Source organism: Gasterosteus aculeatus, chromosome 4 (assembly GCF_964276395.1).
Source record: "Gasterosteus aculeatus chromosome 4, fGasAcu3.hap1.1, whole genome shotgun sequence".
Lineage (NCBI taxonomy): Eukaryota > Metazoa > Chordata > Actinopteri > Perciformes > Gasterosteidae > Gasterosteus > Gasterosteus aculeatus.
The window spans coordinates 25,412,352-25,431,860 of NC_135691.1; the positions used below are offsets into that span (position 1 = coordinate 25,412,352).

At 42.4% G+C, this 19,509-nt stretch overlaps 1 protein-coding gene across 1 annotated transcript in view; it reads left to right on the forward strand.

Moving 5' to 3' along the window:
• camk1da (calcium/calmodulin-dependent protein kinase 1Da) overlaps nt 1-18,258 on the forward strand; it is a 35,989-nt gene extending 17,731 nt beyond the window's left edge. The window contains exons 4-11 of the mRNA XM_040174094.2: nt 5,025-5,163; nt 5,330-5,456; nt 9,553-9,628; nt 12,084-12,196; nt 12,443-12,521; nt 12,615-12,702; nt 13,159-13,375; nt 13,642-18,258. Of these exons, the coding sequence (XP_040030028.2) occupies nt 5,025-5,163; nt 5,330-5,456; nt 9,553-9,628; nt 12,084-12,196; nt 12,443-12,521; nt 12,615-12,702; nt 13,159-13,375; nt 13,642-13,766 (964 nt within the window). The 3' untranslated portion in view covers nt 13,767-18,258. The remainder of the gene's footprint in view (nt 1-5,024; nt 5,164-5,329; nt 5,457-9,552; nt 9,629-12,083; nt 12,197-12,442; nt 12,522-12,614; nt 12,703-13,158; nt 13,376-13,641) is intronic.
• Nucleotides 18,259-19,509: the final 1,251 nt, after the last annotated feature.

Consider the following 19,509-nt stretch of genomic DNA (forward strand, 5'->3'; position numbering starts at 1 on the left):
ATAAATACATTTACAATTTATAAAAACATACACACATACACACACACACACACATACACGCACTCACTCTTCACTTCAATGACAGCTCTACTAAGACGACAACATCTCAGACACACGCACAAACAGACCTCCCGTCCTCCCGCACACACACGCACACACACACACACACACACACACACACACACACACTCATAAACACGAAGGTTGCAGCACGGTGTATGTGGTTCACCTAAGGGTGCCCTACTAACCCTCCTCTGCAAGGTTACTGCTTACATAAGAGGCGAAGTTGGTCGGCCTGTTTGTCTCTTGTACTGGAAACATTTTGATCAAGGTGCAATTACACAAGTGAGGCTTTACAATTGCAACCCGGCGTTTTCTCTTTGCCGTTAGCCCCGGTTAAATACAGCAAGCTAGAGTATCTTTTCACTGGTAAAACACAACATTTTTATAGTTTTTATAGTTTATAGATTCACAGAAGAACATGTTGAGTAGATGCTGATATAAGTGTATACATGTTGTTCTGTGAATCAAAACTATAAAAATGTTGGGTTTTACCAATATATATATATATATATATATTAGTTCTGAAAAACATCAAAAATGAGATCCATTCCCTTATTAGTTTTCTATGCGGCTGAACTGGTTTATTTGATTGTTTGTGCTCTAGTTCTTGAGTCCATGTATCAGCTGTGTGTTACAATCAATAACAATTAAACTTGGGGGATTTTTTTACTTGCAGAATTTAGCCTGGATATTCTTTAGATCTGGAAGATTCAAATGTACCAAAGCTTTACAGAAACTAGTGCGTTATATCTTTGAAAAAAAGACTAGCCAGAGGCTACAAAGGCTTACGATTACTCACAAATATAATAGTAACATTTGCGGGGGAAAACTGGCAAATATGTTAATGTTTAGAGGGAGAGTGTCAGAGACAGAGACGTAACGTTTAGGAGGTTGTTCTGGTGTAGCTGGGAGCTCGTATCATTCTAAGTAATAGGTTGATGGGATGTGGCTCCTATATAAGTTACTGGGACATAGTTGTCAGACCTATATACGAATTATACAAAATTATCTGTGTAACATTAGCTTTGGTTAGTGACCATACGCTACTGCTCATACCAGACAAAATAAAGGCTGGAACAGAAAGAAAGTATGTTTTGAATTGAGCAAAGTTGAAGAGTATTGCCTAAGAATTTGACATTTTGTCAAATTTATGGAGTAACAAACAAGTACATCACCCTTCTACTCAAGACCAGGAAAGATTCTCACCGTACAGCCAGGCGGCTCCTTCTGCTGAGTGAGAAAGTGCAGAGAAAGTGCAGAAAGTGTCTTAAATCTTGCATTCTCACTACTGACCATCAGGGGCGACACCTCTGGTTGCAAAAATAAATCTGATGTAATGGTCATAAGTCTATATGAATATTATTCTACTTCTCTCTCGGTTCATTTCATCTGTAAACATTTTAAACATGATTTTATATTCTCCATCTCTATTTTCAATTCTTCTTAGAGACTGCAAATGAAGGATTTACTCCGACGAAGCCTTCTACCTCCAATATCGTTAACCTTTAGCAGAGTTTTCCGTTTTCACGAGTAAACCAATTAACAGCACCCGTGTGTTCTGCCCGGGGGCCAACACCTGTTAGTCAGGTTTACTTTGTTACACTGATCGAAGCGGAGGATTAGTTCCTGTTTCTAGATTTAACAACTAGTATATCTTGACTTTGAGTGGAAGCTTTACAGAGGTATGACTTTCTGTTTTATGGGCAGCTATAAAGTAGATGTACCTCTTTCTTTTGCACAGAATAGCACAGGCCTTCAGACTTCAACAAAGACGTCATCTCAGGGGGCTCTGAGCGTTCAACCTGATGCCTCCGCTCCTCCATCCCCCTGTCGACCTCCCCCCATCCCTGTGTCTTTTCTCTCCTCACCTGCTCTCTGCTCCCTCCCTCCTTCATTACTTCCTTTCCTCTCCTCTCCAACCTAATTTACATGCTCTCTGGTCTTTCACTTGCTCATTTATTTTTCCTAAACGTTTTTCCTGAGCTTTTTTTTCCCCCAGGTTCCATCTATTAATAGAATATGGGTCAGTTGCCATAGTTTAGAGGTCAAAGTTAACACCTGCTTCATAGCATTTAGTTGGGACCTTGCGAATGGCAGCAGGTGGCATTAGAGGTTAGTTGTGCAGTTCTGAAAAGCCGTTTTGTGTGATTTTTCTTTTTTTGCTGATTTTAAGCCCTCGTCACTGTAAAAATATATTAGTCCCACTTCTTATGTGCCACTTTTTGTTCTATTTTATTGATATTTTCATTGTGCTCTTATACAATTCTGCATTGTCTAATGTTCACACAGAGCTTTGGAGGGAGGCGTGCTTTAACTATGTTTAAATATAGATTGCTTGGTGTAACAGCGTGAGAGCAGAAAGCAGAGAGCAGTTCAGCTTCCCATTTGATCTGGCCTCAGCACTGCAGGCTGTTCTTCCTTATGCTGCACACAGCCACTCCGTCACTGTACTCAGATGGATCGGTGGAGCCGGTGGCAGCAATCTGCAAAAGCAAGGCTTTTCCAGACCAATCACCACCATAATAAAGTAGGATAATGTTCATTCACCAAGGGGGCTTCAGCACCCATGAATCTCGTTTAGAAACATGGATTTTCTGTGTAACTATGACGTGACGGATCGATGCTGTCCGACAGCGCTTCCTTCACTCCAGTTCATCGAATCTTACGTAACCTCCACCCCGGGGAGGGAAATCGATGCGACCCAGGCTTTTTATTGATATGAATGGCATACCAGCCAGAATGTGAAAGCAAATGCAGTATTGAAAGTGGCATATTTGAACTTGAGCAGAGAGGTTACCTGAGGAAGGTTGCAAAAATATGCATGATGCTTGTGGTATAATATTTGATTCTTAGAGTATATTTTTAAGTTATGTTCTTTTTTTCCTGCATTTAATTAAAATAATTAAATGATTCAACATTGTCATATAGCAATTCTGAAATTACACCATAACAAAACAATTAAACCGTCATGTCATTTTACAAAATTTTCTTTCGTCCAAATTAAGGATTTTAGACATTTTGCAATATTAGGGAAAGGTTTGTTCTTTATATTTGTTTTTTAATGCAAGTTATTGTGTGATGGATGCTCATGTGACCAAACATGAACTGGATCTAAGAAAAACAAAGCCAGGAGGGCCTTTGAAGCAAGAATGAAAATATGATCAGTTAGTCAGTTAGTCCGAGACTGTAATGACACGAAGCACAGCATGAATCTCTCTCTCTCTCTCTCACACACACACACACACACACAGACACACCTGAAAATAAGGCCGCCTGTCAGACGTGATGCAGCCACATACCTCTAAACAGATGAAGGAGAGATGGATGTAGGGATGGTGGGGGGAGAATGAGAGAGTTGAGAGAGTTAATCCTGGAAAGAAAATACATCGGCAGCTGGAAACAGGGACGACTCCCCAGAACCCGATGGCTTAAAATGTAGACGCGTTTATTTCCCATTGGACATACAAACCCTGTTGTTACCTTTTTCACCCTTTACGGCTTTGCAGGTACGTGTGTAGATGTTTCTGCTCTGATGAACTACAAAATTACCAAAGCTCATCAGAAGTTTGATGGTCGGACTCGTCAACAGGGTTTTTGTAATAATTTGGGTAGTTGTAAGTGTTTAACTTGTACGTCATATCTGTATTTTCGTCACACTTGTCTCCTTGTGTATGCGCTTGCTTTTGTGTGTGTGTGTGTGTGTGTGTGTGTGTGTGTGTGTGTGTGTGTGTGTGTGTGTGTGTTTGCGTGTGGTCCTGCTCTCGCATCTGTGTGCTCTTGTGTGGGTGCTCCTGTCTGATTGCCATAGTCTCCTTACGCAAACGCTTATGCAACGATGCAGCCTGGTGGCTAATCTCTCCTTTTGCATGGTGTGTGTTTGTTTGTTTGTCTGTCTGTCTGTCTGTCTGTCTGTCTGTCTGTCTGTGTGTGTGTGTGTGTGTGTGTGTGTGTGTGTGTGTGTGTGTGTGTGTCCAGCCCTTAGCTGTCATTCCCAGAAATGACTGCCTCTGAAACCGAACATGTCGCTGCCCTCTTTGAAGATTGAGGCTTAGCAATTAATTCCAATCTTTTTTTTTTCAGAGACTTCATTAGAGTTTAACTTCCACAGGCTTTAATCTGATCTGTCGCCGTGACAATTTCTCACAGAAACCCCGTGCAACTGTGCAGGCGTTCGCCTTCATGCACTCTTGTGTGTCTGTAGTGTTGTATGAGCACATTTGGGGCCACTGGTGTATATTAGTGCAATATGCCTTCACAGTTGTATGCAGTATGAAGAGAATACTACAAGGTTGGTTGAGTTCTACTGCTGTTATTATAACTACTAATAATATTACAAACACTGCTACTGTGATGCTGATTTACGTCTGCACTTTTTCTGCATTTTGTCCGGAAAATTGTTGGATTAACATCCCAATATTTAGATTAGATGAGAGAGGTGAAGCAGGAGCTTATCCCCCGGCAGGGGGAGCTATGCGCCTGTACAGCAGATAATGAGCCCCATCTCTGAACAAGTAATTTCATGTGGTCCGAAGTCATAAAACATTTTTGGAAGAATCAGCCAGAGGGGATGAACGTTGAAATGTTTCTTTTTTGTTTTTTGGGGTCAAATCTAACTTTTTTCTTGTACTAGCATTGATGTCTTCCATTCCAGTTATAGTTTACTTTCTCATGCAATTCCAAAACCATTGTATCTGCATTTCTGGGCCCAAATACTGAGATTCAATACCAGAACTGTGTTTTTGAGAATCAATACCATAGCATATAATATTGCTATTGCTATTTTGCTATATGTTACAAGGTAAGCTAAACACTGCAGGGTGTCTGAGGACTTTGCGTGTGTGTGCGTGCGTGCGTGCGTGCAGCACATGGCTCAGAACTTATACACAGTTCATAAATGATCAGAAATCTTGATCCAGCAACACACACTGACATACATACATAATTGTCTTGGCACTCCTCAGGGTTTCCGGTGGCGAGCTGTTCGACCGAATCGTGGAAAAAGGTTTCTACACAGAGAAAGACGCGAGCACGCTGATCCGACAAGTCCTGGATGCTGTGAACTACCTGCACAAGATGGGCATCGTCCACCGAGACCTGAAGGTAAGACACACACATACACACAGGCCCTGTGTTTTACATCACACCAGCGGTTTGTCCACAAAACAGGCCGCGTCTGACCAAATAACCATGGCTTTAATAAGAAAATAGAAGCCCATTGATTCGCCCTCTATCTCTCTCTCTTTCTCCCTCCCTTCCCCTTCCCCAGCCAGAGAACTTGCTCTATTTCAATCCCCAGGACGAGTCCAAGATCATGATCAGCGACTTTGGCCTCTCCAAGATGGAGGGCAGTGGCGACGTCATGTCCACCGCATGCGGCACGCCAGGATATGTGGGTGAGTTGGCCTCCAACAGTCTGTAGTCGTTCCTCATGTTTCTTTACCCAGGCAACTTTATGAAGAGCTAATAAACAATTTGATCTTTTGTTACCACTCAAAACTCTTGGTCAATTTTGAAACAGCTCCTTGATTTTAAGACAGATGTTGACAAAATCCGGTTTAGCCGACCAAAATGACAGATTTTACTGTAAGTAGCTAGCTTGCTAGCCAATTAAGCTAACTTAAGCTCCCACAGTTCAATCCTCTTCTCCGCGTGTATTTTGCTGTTTGAATCAAGTTTTTCCACATCCAATCCACAACTTCAGCCTAGTTACTGTCGCTAAGCTGTGATATGGCGACCGTTTTTCGGAGGAGGGGTTTAGAGCTTCTGGGTCCTTATCCGAGTCGTGGTTTGGCGATGGAGGTCATAGCTGCCACGCGTCTCTATTTGTCATTATGCCGCTCATAGCTGCCACGCGTCTCTATTTGTCATTATGCCGCTCATAGCTGCCACGCGTCTCTATTTGTCATTATGCCGCTCATAGCTGCCACGCGTCTCTATTTGTCATTATGCCGCGACCATGTAAGTGTATATAGAAACTGAGCTGTCTCCTTTGATCTCTGCAGGCATTGATCCAACAACACACGCATGACAAATTCCGAGCGCATGTTGTTTCCATCTGACACCAGCCATGTTTCCTGTGTGTATGTGTGTGTGTGTGTGTGTGTGTGTGTGTGTCAACTGGCAGCTGGCAGCTAACTAGCAAACACACATCATGGCATAGAGGTGTTTTTTCCCATCCCCCAACTATACAACTCAAACATGAATTAAGAGGCTTTCAATATCTCAAAGAACCATTTAATATTGCAAAGTCAATATGCAACGCATGTAGAACCTTCAAATTCATAAAATGTTTTTTGTAGAACCACACTGTCTTCTAAAGAACCATTTAAGAACCTTTTTCTCTGCGTGTGCAGTGTGGATTTTTAGTGGATTTTTTTTATGAGTGAGTAAATACTGATAGCGCTGATGTCATTTTTATGTTAAAAACGTGTCAATGAGAGCATCAAATGTTCTACTTTATTGGCTCTCAGTTCACAATTGAGGGACGTGATGGTGATAAAAAAGGAAGACGTGGTACTTTTAAGTCGGGACTTAAAATAAACTGAAGCCGAAGAAGTTCTAAACGGTGTTTTACGTTAACAACCGGAGCTGCTTCTTTAATGAACAACAATTTGCAGTAGAAACCATGTGACCTTCATCCCAAACTTTAAATAATTTTAAACTAAGACGAGTCATTATGGGTCCAAAGTTTTTAGCTCTCTTCATTACGAAACTTAGGAGGTAATGTCACATTTTAAAATCCTGGTTGAATTAATTTGCTATAAAAAATGTATTTAAAAAAAAGAAAAATAACACACGTGTGACTCAAAGTATTACATAAAAAAATTTAATTAATGAAAAAATAGCAAAATACATTATAAATCATTATAAATTAGAAGAGCATGTCATTGTAATTATACTCTAAAAACCACCTGAAAGGATTACAATTTTCTCATCATGCAGTTAAAAAAAGCAATACACGTATCGGAGCATTACTGAATGGCATAGCAACACCCATTTGTAAAGAATTTTAAATGTGTTTCTAATGAATGTTTCCTGAATACAAATGTTATTACTTTTGTTAGGGACAACCAAACCAATTTTAGATATCTTCAATTTCTGAGTGAACATTTCATGTAGACAGTAGAGGGTAGCTCTGTTCATATTCTGTCAATAAAAATCACATTCTCACAGTGGGTCCTGTGATAGCTCAGAGAACTGCAGATATGGAAACGCACATGAGGGTCAAACTACGATTCAATGAATAAGCAAAAGAGTACAATGGCTGACATCCATTGAGTGAGAGACATGAATCTCAGCTATTATTAGATGAAGAGGCTATTTAGCCGTTTTTAAAAGGGGGAAAGGGGCTCAGGCAAATGTAAATTCTTTAATGCATATGTATATATATTTATATGTATGTATGTTATGTATATATATATATGTATATATATATGTATATATATATATGTATATATATATATATATATATATATGTGTGTGTGTGTGTGTGTGTGTGTGTGTGTGTGTGTGTGTGTGTTATACGAGACAGATTTTTTTTTCTGAGCATCTGCGGGTGACACATACACTTTGACTTTAAATGATGAAATCCTTGTGTCATCCTCCCGCAGAGGCCTGTTTGGCCCCGGGGCATTTCTACCAGACAATTTGTGTCTAACTGTGTCTAAACAATAAATAACCCTTTGAAGGCCACAAATTAAAACCAGATCTGAATAAATTCCAATGACAGTGTTCTTCCTAAAGTTCTCCAACACAAATCTATTTCGAGATGCTAACAAATGCTTTGAGCATTTCTGAACATGTCACCATGAACCATAACTGAACTTATCATAATAACATGCTACATCATGAGCAGTAGGTTGACAGAATGTGGGGAAAGTGTGAGATGAATTTGTTGGATGACGGGATGTCATGAATTTGGAGCTTCCTGGAATACAGCTCATGCTTAGTGTGCATTTAATGATAAAGTAGTTGATGTTATTAAGAATTGAAAATGTTTAACCACTCTCCTCTTTATATAGTAGGGTCATGTTAAACAGAACACAAGGAAGACAAAAAAAAAAGTACAGGTGTGACGACTCGACGAGACAGTGAAGATTATCTTCCTGTTTTTATTTTTGTAACCACTGCACTTCCTGTATCTAGTTTCTCACCCTTCGTTTCTCCCCACAGCTGAGTTTAATTTGCAATCACCTCCACCTGTATTTAAGCCTCAGTTCCCCCCCACTTGTCTGTGTCAGGTTATCTTTTGTCTTTCCCAGAGGTGCATGTTAGTAGTCAGAAATTCCCAGTGCTGTTTTTGGTTATCTTGTTTTTACTTCGTTTCCAGGCCCTCTTCCTTTTTTGTTTCTACAAGAGCGTGTGTATTCCTCCTTTGCCTGTGCACCCTTTTGTTAAAAGATTCCAAACCTGGAAAGAAGTTTTTGTTGCCTTATTGCTCTGCACCTGAGTCGAAGTCCTGACCCCTCACAACAGGATTGTTGTATAAATTAAAGAAATAAATAAAAACTGATTCGTAAATGAAAGTTTATATATATATATATATATATATATATATATATATATATATATATATATATATATATATATATATATATATTCCACTTAACATAACACAAAATATACAAGGTACATGGCAGAGTTAACTTAAGCGCCTGTGGGTCACATTCCTGGCGGCTTGATAGCTCTAACTGGGAAGCAGCTTCAGGCTGGTGATTCCAAATAAGTCCTCTTGGATTTAAAAAGCAACGAACACACCAAAACAGCTTTGCTTGGTAACAGCAGAAGAGCGACCAAAACAGTCCAAAGATGATGATGTTTTATGGGTGATGTGGGGGACGCACCGTGCAGGTGTTCTAAGCAATGAGAGTGGAGGTACACATGTGCTGCCATGTTTTAGTCATTTACAACATATTTGACCATAAACTCTTCATCTTTCTTAAGCAGTGAGCTCAAGGCACAATGACCTCAGTGTGTAAACATGATCTTTATGCAGCAGGTCCAGCAAAACAACACAGCCACACACGCTTTCGCAATGACCCCGTTTAGGTCTATAAACAAGGCTCTGATTCAGCCTGTGTGCGAAGTGTCTGTTTCGGCATTTCTTCATATCTTGCCATGTCTGTGTGACGAATCTATTTAGAATCATGACGAAGTTGGTGAAATTTGTATATTCCGGGGGTCTACTTTTGTGTCGCTTGGCGTGAAAACACTTACCTCCCGCGGAGGACATTCCACCGTTATCCAAACCTGACACGTGATCAACTTGGACAGACAAGGAGAGTCTGCATATTTTCTCTTTATTCAGGCTCCTAAAGCAGCCACATTTTCACCTAATGATCGCACCAGAGTTTTAACTGGACCCTCAACTTGCTGAAAAGACATTTTGGATTTCAGCTGAGTGAAACAAACCCCATGCTGCTGCAAATTGGAGCCACATTTGTAGCAAAAACAAGTAACCAATTACTTATTTTTTCCTTTCCCTTTCAGCTCCGGAGGTCCTAGCCCAGAAGCCGTACAGCAAGGCGGTGGACTGCTGGTCCATTGGCGTGATCGCCTATATACTGTAAGTACCAGATGGTCTCCTTTAAGGTCAGATCCTGCTGCGCAGCCAAGCGGCCCGACCGTCAGCGCACACTCCCAGCTGCTGTGAGATTCACAGTTTGCACTAGCTTCTCGCCGGGAGCCACGTTGACACCTTATGTCAGAATATCGAGCTGGCTGAACACATCAGAGTTCTTTTGCACTTTTTTTTTGCCGCAAGACTCCGCTCATTTGACTCACTGGGATGAGTGAGTCTTTAGTATTTGGATAAATGATGCACATTCTGAACTATTGTAACATTTTTGCACCTGTAAGCTATGAGAAATAAATAGTATAGTATCCATTTGTCTTATTGACTTGTCATAGTAGGAGAAGCACAGGTGTTGCCACAAATTAATTTGTACTCACTGCTCCAGTTTTGTTTGTGAGAGATCCAGCCATGTTAATTTGTGTACACAAATTAAATCCGTTTTTATTTTTGTATTCTACTTAACCGTACTGTATACGTAATTAAAATATCAAGGTATCTGTATGCATCAAATCAGTTAAACAATTCTGTTTAGACATCTTTTTCTCTGCGTAGGAATCTGTAACATCCCAAATATCAGATAACATTCCGAGATTCCGATGACACAGAATGACTCTGCTAAGCTTGTACACACACACGACCACCGGCAGAGTTTTGATGTTTAACACCCACCACATTCCTTTCATCAAGTTAGCTGGCATTTATTTGTGGTGCACCAGCTAACAATGCCAGTATGAGCAAACGCGTGAACAGAACCTTACCTGGCCCTTAAAGGTCGTGTGACTCTACTGTGTTCTGAAGCTGACTTGTCTCTGTCCCACATGTGTGTGTGTGCGTGGGTATTTGTTAATTTTACCCTGTGCGTGTGTGTTTTGGTGTCGTTCCGCTTCCTGACGTCTGGGCCTTGTATGAACATGGGAGTCTAAATTTGTCATTCCCGGCTTTTTGTTTTTCTTCTCCCGCGTCATTCCGACCTCACAACACCAACACACACACTCGCACGTGTGTGTGTGTGTGTGTGTGTGTATGCTTGCTTGCTTGCTCCACCGAGAAAAGACATTATTACTGTAGCTTGAGCATTAGGTTAGATCAGATGTCAAGGGTCAGAGGTCAGCAGCAGGTAAACGGGATACGGTGTGTGAGAAGTCCCAAAAGGACAGCATGCGCTGACTGTTGTGTGTCTAAGAGGTCTGTGATGTGTCTATTATATACACGTATACACAGTGTGTGACTGTGTGTGTCTTTATATGTCTTATAAGATCATACCGTTTTGGTGCAGCTGCATTCTCATTGGAATAGTGTGTGTGTGTGTGTCTGTGTGTGTATGTGTGTCTGTGTGTGTGAGAGGGAGGGAGAGAGTTAGAGCGGCTCCCCGCTGACAATTAGCACAATTAGCGTTGGGATTCAGACCTTGTTAGCTTTTAGATGCTGCTCAGGTGGAAAGATCTCATCAGGTAATCAGCCATGATAATCACCTGGGAGTGTGTTCAGGTGCGTGCTTGTGTATGTTTGTGTGCGTATGAGTGTGCGTGCGTGCACGTGTTCAGTGGGATGGACGGTGAGCAGAGGCTAAGTCTCCAACCGAATGTGAAAGCAGCATCCCTCCACACCAGGCGAAACCTAGTTTGTTCCTGCTGTGTGTGTGTGTGTGTGTGTGTGTGTGTGTGTGTGTGTGTTATAATGTGGAGGCTTAGCTGAGTGACACATGAGTCTAAAACCAAATGAGAAACTCATGGTGTGCTTTTATTTTCCTCTTTGAGTGTGTGTGTGTGTGTGTGTGTGTGTGTGTGTGTGTGTGTGTGTGTGTGTGTGTGTGTGTGTGTGTGTGTGTGTGTGTGTGTGTGTGTGGGGGGGGGGGTTATTGTGTATCGGCGGGGAACGGCATTTTAATGAGTTTTTATCAAAATCTCTTGGGGCGTCCAGAACTTCAGTAATGAGGTGCGGATGGTGTTTTTGGGGTTGAGCAGCAGCTCCCCCGTCGGCTCAGGCGGTTCGTTTCAGGGACTCAGACTGGAGCCTCAGTAAACACTGGGAACCAGTATTCTCACGTTGACCCCATTAAGGTGATACCGCCAACTATTGCCAGGACTACCAATAAAACCACCGCTGTGAGCCTGGGACTGGAAGGACACCGCAATGAGCTCACACAAGTAACCCGATATCGAGAAATCACGGCACATGTGTGCTGTTTAGTATAACAACAATGAACAAACTATTTAATTTAACTAATTAATATCTTACAAAATTCTGCCTCGTCATTCCTGAGATCCTAATGAATGGCTTAATAACTGTGAATGCCTGAATAATTTATTGACTGAGTAAAAACATAAAAATAATCAGTGGTTGTTTTGTTTTGCGCCGCATGAAATGACAGAGTGAGTTAACAAATCCCTCTGTGACTGAGTGAATAACCCGATACACGAGTCAGTAAGTAACGTCTCGTCTGCAGGCTGTGTGGTTACCCTCCGTTCTACGACGAGAACGACTCCAAGCTGTTTGAACAGATCCTGAAAGCCGACTACGAGTTTGACACGCCGTATTGGGACGACATATCGGACTCAGGTGAGCCCCCCCTCCTCCTCCTCCTCCTCCTGCTCCTCCTTCCTCGTCACACATACATATTTACCTCTGACATCATCACCCTGGAATAAATGTATTTGGTAATCAGTCACCTACAAAACCACGTGCAAACTACACACTGTGTTAAAGCAGATTGCACAAAGAATTATTCTAAAAGGCTGTTTAAAGCCTGTGCAGTTCTTGTGTGTGGCAAGTTTTGACTTTTCGTGGCCCCTGTGTTTCATTCAGCCAAGGACTTCATCGGCAGTTTGATGGAAAAGGATCCTGCCAAGAGGTTCACCTGCGATCAAGCGCTCAGACACCCCTGGTGAGGAATGACTCTCACTTGGGCTGTCGGACACTGTATGGTCACAACTGTTAACAGAGAATGTGTGTGTGTGTGTGTGTGTGTGTGTACTAGGATTGCCGGTGATACAGCACTGTGCAAGAACATCCACGAGTCAGTCAGCCGACAGATCAGAAAGAACTTTGCCAAGAGCAAATGGAGGGTGAGTCGAGTTTTCTGTGGTCTCTTCTCGTTGCTTCGGTACGGCTCCTCCAAAGTTTGTCTGTGTTTTGTAGAAGATGAATCCCTCTGTAGTAAGTTTGGCCCGACACACGTTAAGGAGTCAACCATCATCATCTCATCCACCTTTTTCTTCCAGAAAGTAATGTGCACACCAAATCGCTGCTTTCTTTAAGAGCTGCTCCTCAGGCAGTGTGACATTTACAGCTCTGCTTGTTAAAAGCTAGCGTAAGATGACCTGAACCTCCAATGTTTTTAATGGAAGATGTTTTATTTTGCTGGCGTCACTTCATGGAAAGCTTGGTCTTCAAAGCCTTTTTTTAAATGAAATCTTTCCTATGGTTCCCCTCCTACTCATGAAACAGTACATCGGCGGCACAGCGACCTCCCCCCGAGGTCAAAGTGAGAGCTCACCTTCCCATTTCCCACCTCTCTCCAGCAAGCGTTCAATGCCACCGCCGTGGTCCGCCACATGAGGCGGCTGCAGCTCGGCAGCAGCATGGGGAGCAGCGTGGACGCCTCCAACCCGCCGAGCCAGAGACAGACTGGCCAGAACCAGCCGGCTCAAAGCCAGACGGCGCAGGGCCAGAGCGCCAACACGGCCGCCAACAAAACCACTTTGACAGACAACAACGCGGCAGCTCCGCGCAAGGAATGTGAGTCAGCCACATCAGCGGCACTTATATATTTCAAATGTTACAGATTCGCTAATACTCTAAAGCTACACTACGACGACACAATTGAGGTTGAGCGGACCACAAAATTAGAATTAGAGCTGCCAACATTAGCGTGTCCGGCTAAGTAGCTTGGCTACCTGCTAACCCAGCGAACATGCTAACTTTATGTATGCTGTCTTAGTTGAAGGTTGCTTAAAAAAAGGAAAACATTGCCCCTGATCCGGCCGCCGTCTCTTCACTCTCAGGTGTAACTGCGTCGGTCTCATCCTGCAGTCTGGCCTCCGCGGTCTCCTCTCCCGCCACGGGGGCGGAGCTGAGCCGGACGCACCCCTCTGCAGTTCCCGCCCCGGTGCTCACAGAGACCAAGTGACGCCAGGTCCCGCGGGAAACCAGCTGGGAGGCAACGGCACTGTGAGGCGGAGAGACGGAAGAGAAACGGGAGGACGACAGGAGAGGAAGAGGGCCGCATCCGCCACCCAAGCTCCGCCCCCGCCTCTTCTTCTGCGTTCCTTTGCTCTCCTCACTACGTTTCCACTTAAATGAGCCCGCCCAGCAAGTTTCCCGCCCTGCTCCGGTGAGAGCAGAGGACTTTACTTCCACCCCACCGAACCGAGCCACACGGCGCCACACTGCACGCCCTTCCGCCGCCCCGACAGGACGCCGCGCGGCCACGGACTCTGATCCGGGACGTTTGTGAGGCTCGAGCAGTAACTGATAGGGTCCGTTGGTGTCACATTATTCAGTGTCGGTCAACATCAACTTCCTTCTCCAATCGGGTCTTTTGCTGCGCCAATTTATTTAGCTTTTTTTTCCAAATTAGGTTTGACTGACTTTTTTATTTTGTATTATTACTGATAAGGTCAAAGGAGGTGAACACACCATTGTCAAATTGATATTGCTACTTAATGTTCATAAACGAGATCACTGCCAAGACAAGAGATCTCCTTAGCAATCATTTCTTTACACTGATTTGACCAATCTAGCAAAAAGATGTGACAATTCCTGTTACCCTTGTTAAAATGCTACATATAGCACCTTTAAGACACTTTACATGCCCTCATGGGCTTGTCTGTCTGTTTGTTTGTGCTTTAAGAAGTGCTTTAAAAGAACCATACGACTGTTGAGACGTGGAAACATGAGTCAGCGCTTTATGTATTTTTGCACAGAGGGTCCGATGTGTTCGCAGACACAGATTAGCCGCTTTCCACTTAAGTTAATCAGAGAGTAGAGATTGTAAACCTCTATCAAAAATAAAACTATTATAATTATAATGACTCAGAATGCAAGCCGCAGCATCGTGCAACTTTATTGACTGAAAGATTCCTATCGGTTTTTCAAGACTTAACAAGACAATACACACATACTACGACGCATGCAGCAGGTTCAGGATAGATCATTTTGCCATTTTGATTTTCCAAACCGGGAAGCGGCGCAACTAAAGAAAACCACACGTTACGAGCGTCTGTAAGATAACTTCGCACACGGGTCCTCGGAGAGAGATCCGCTGCGTGGAGTCAGAATCCAAGACGGAGAGGCCGTCGGCTGCCGCTCTAAAGAAGCCATGACCTCACCGTTTTTGCATTGTCAAGCTATACCCAGTGTAGAAGTGCTCAGGGAAAACTACAGCTGCACTCTGAGCTAGTGGATATGGATTTCCCGGTTTAGCTTGTTTCCCTCAGTGTTTTGTCGTTTTATGGTCCCGGTGTTGTGGCATCCCAGTTAATGATACGGCGCTGACGTTGTGGTGACTTGATAGACAGCGACTTGGACTCAAACCTGGACGGCTCCACAGAGGACTCCTGTCGACTCAATCCGCAACCTTGTGCTTGACAGAATGGGACCGTACAGTCCAATGATCCACGCCTTTATCCCCCCCAAACCCTCCTCTATCCGCTATCCAGACCAAAATTAGAGTAGCGTGATTTTTGAAGACAAAAACTGAACGTCCTGTTTGTATTGCTAATCTAAGTTTGATTTTACAGGCTGAGTCTTTGATGAGTGGGAAATGACTTCAGTAGCTTGGATCGTGTCACCTACCTAACAACGTCGAGTGCTCACTCTCACATATCAGTTTGTCAAGATGCAATTCTTCTGATCCCTTTATTGTGAATTGTAGCCAAAGACTAGTGCTGGGTACCAAGACAATTTGATTCATTCTACTCAATGAATTAGTTAGAACAGAGCTAGTCAGATGTGAAGTGGACTAAACCTAAGGGCTGAACACCCACTGCAAATTATTCTGGAGGGGGATTTATTCCCCATTCAATTCCTTCCTGATCTTTTGCCATTTGCCTTCTTTTTATTATCTACACTGAGTGCTGGCGACAAGCATCTGCGTATTATTCATAGAGCTTGTTTTGCTCCGTACGACATGTCAGCGAGGGTGAGACCACAGCTGGATGAAAGTCAAATTATGGTCAAAATGAACAGCTCTCTGGAATTCACCTTCAGCACGCTGCGAGTATTAAGTTTAAGTATTAAGTACCTATTTGGCAATGAGGTTGACTAAATCAAAACTTACCAGACAGTTTGTCGTATGTCCTGGGCGGTGTGTTACTCCTGCTCTCAATGCACAACAACTTTCTTACCCCATCTGTAGCTTTCAGCCCCAAGCCCATAGACTCCTACCGAGGACGTAAATCTTACAAAACGAGTCACACACCATGTAGTTGACCTGAGGCAGAACCAAATGCCATTCAAATCTGCTTATTTTGGTAGGGCGTAGTGTAAGAAAAGACCTGTTAGCCTAATTTATTTTGTCATTTTATATATGCAGTATTAGTGAAAGAGAACTTTTTAGTGTTTCTACATATTTACAACACCCACATGTCTCCTTACACTACCGTTCACCTCTCAGAAATATATATTAATCCTTGACGTTTTTACAGCGGGGTCTTGCGTTACATTTCTCTCTACTAAATCAATCCATGTAATCATCTGTAACCTTTCAACCATGTAAGGGCTTTATTCCTTAATCTGATTATTCATTGTATCCATGTCTATATCCCCCGTTGATTGCTATGCATTTTTTTTTACATATTTAAGTGGCGTTGATGTTTTTTCTTGGAAGTGGGATCAGGCAACGCGTATAGATTAAAGGGTTTGGGGAATGGAAAAGTACAAGACACTGAATCCCTGACAGATCTTAGACCATTTCATCTTATTAACGTCATTATCGAACGAGCTATATTGGTAAAGCAGCCTGAAACTTTTTTCTCTGGCACAAAAGACGTCAACAACTAGTCAGTTGACACTATGAGAATCATTAAATGTGATGTTGTCCACTTCCGGGTGGGCGTTTGGATTTATGAATGTATTGTGAGGCAGGCAGAAGGGTTCCTGTTCATGCTACTCTGTGGTTTTATGTCTGCTGTTCAAATTAAAAAGGGTTCTGAATGAATCTTTCCATGTTTGACATGTCACTGTAAATAGATTGTGAATATGAATGATTATTTTCAAGATAATATTTACAAATGTTTTGCTGTTCGGGCATGTGGGAGTTAATGAACGAGTGAGTGAGTGGCTGTGTTGAGGGAAGTTGATTGTATTCTCTATGGAATGTTTCATGTAAAAAAAAAGAAGCTAAAATCCCCTTTCCTCCCCTTCTGCAATCTGCTGTCACATATATATGTGTGTGTATATATATATACACACATATATATGCTGCTACACAGTGCAGGTCAATGCCATCAGTGTTGAACCACCACGTCAGTGTCTGCCCAACTAAACGTGAAAGCATTGTTTATTGAACTCAGGCTTATGTTTTTTTGCCATTCTAAAGAAAGAAATCCAAAGCTGTGACCTGCTCAGAAACACACTGTTAAGGACGAGGCACAGCTACGAGCTGCTCTCCTCCGCCTCTTTCCACCCTTTGTGAGCCTGCGCTCTTAGTGTTTGACGGTGTCACTAAAGATGAAAACGCAAGCATGACATGGAAAAAAAAAAAAGTGCACCAAGAAATCAACTTCACCATGTGTATTTGCATAACCGTGTATATGCCCTTGTATGATGTAAGTATCTCTGTACTATGTAAAGACATGCACAGGTTAAGGTGTCTGGAGTCCACAAAAAGCTGTTTAGTCAGAAGTACAGTTTTAGGTTCTACAAACAATTTCCAAAGGCAAAAAATTAAATGATCAACATTGTAACCTCGCATTTCTTAAAAGAAGCAGGAGTTACAATATCATATATAGTTACAATGTCATATATGTAATTATGAGAGTAATCTCGTGCAGATTCTCAGAATACATGAATCCACAGATTTATCATAAAAATAATCAACTAAAAATGATTAACATATTTATTTCACCATGGCGCAAGAGAAGTTGCTTGCTTATTTATATATATACTGTATATACTGTATATAGACAATGACCCGTTGCAAACTGTTGATCCGTGGGAACTGATTTCAAACGATTTAGGAGTCCCAACATTATCTTGGTCTCTCGTGGACTAAACATGTTGCCCTGTGGCGCATTAGTGGCAGCTAATGAGAGCTGTGCCGCCTCTGAAGAATTGTTTGTAGGACTTAAACCGTATACCAGCTGCTTTTATGTGACCCGATGTCTCCCTGTGAGCGTCCTCGTCCCGCTGACCTACGAAGTTAGGTGCCTGTATTGTATTTACTCTCTGCATGTGACCACGACAAGCTCCCATCCTGTGCACCCTCCGTCATATCTCTCAAAGTGGGTGCTGCCCACCGCACTCACTGTGCTGGTGATGACTTTCTGTTTATGGAGCTTGTATATCAGATGCCTTCGACAATCACGTGCACATATCAGAGGTAACATGACAACACAGGCCAGAGCGACTGTTTTTGTTTTGTTTGTCTTTCTCCTGGAATAAATTTTGAATGATCGTAATAAGATTTTATTTTTTGGGTGGGCGGGGTTTGTTCTTGTGTCACATGTGTCTTAGTACCACTCAGTCTCGGAGTTAGTGTTTCATTTTTTACAAATGTAAACCCATACGTGTGTGTGTGTGTGTGTCTTGTACTCTTCCACACTCCCAATTTAAGGATCCACGCATGTTTGACAAAAAGCAGACACTCAACCACGAGGCCGACATATCGTCCACTTATATCCTGCGCAACAGATGTTAAGTAGACATACATGTTGCAAACACATGAGGGACACTCACTAGCACATGTTAGAATACATTATTGTTAAAGTATTTAAAACATCTACAGATGAAACTTTTGTTTCCTCTTCGGGTTTAGACTCAAATCCACACTGAAATGATTGCGCAGTTGGGTTTGATAAAAGTTCAGTTAACAACACACTAAAAAATATGATTCTTCAACAGCAGTTTGACAGCTGCCATGCATCCGTGTGGAGGAGACACTAGTGGTTTAAGGTATAGGGCTGCAATAAGAAAGATCCATGCTACTTTGATATTTACTGTGAAGATGTTTTTGCTTTTCCCGCTGTCTCTGTTTGAGCTTCTCTTCTTTCTTTCATACTGCACTCGTCACTTTCACTCGTCACTTTTGTCACTTTGTGTTCACTAGTGCACTTTATTTTTTAATTTTTATATATTTTTTAACTTTAACTTTTATTGTTTTATTTTAAACTAACCCATAGCCTTATACTACTAACCCATAGCATTTTATATTATTTTATTACCCGTGCACTGTTGTCTTGCCGTCCTTTGTCGTACTGTCGTACTGCCACGCACCTAGTCAAATTCCTTGTATGTCTGACATATCATGGCAATACATGTTTCCTGATCCCTGATCTTGATTCTTCTTATCTCGGTTCAGTGTGTTCGTTCTTAGCATCAGTTGCATGTTTGGCTACTTCGGCGGTTGGAAGAGATACTAAGTACTTCCCGTCGCTGTGAACCTTGCACCAGCAGAGAAGAAGACAATGATCGAAGGGATTTGTTTAACAGTACTGCAAGCGAGAAACTGCGATTTAGCTTTTCTCTCCATCCAACCCGCCCCTCGTTCTTTCAGGATATTCTGTGATTTTGAGTCCCTTGCATTTGCTCCGGTCCCGTAATGTGGCCTCCTTCCAGAGATTTTGGTCTTCCACCGAATTGGAGGAATAATTTCCAGTGGCGTCCCGCTGTTTCGGAACATTGCTTCCCACGCTAACACATTCCCTTCACTT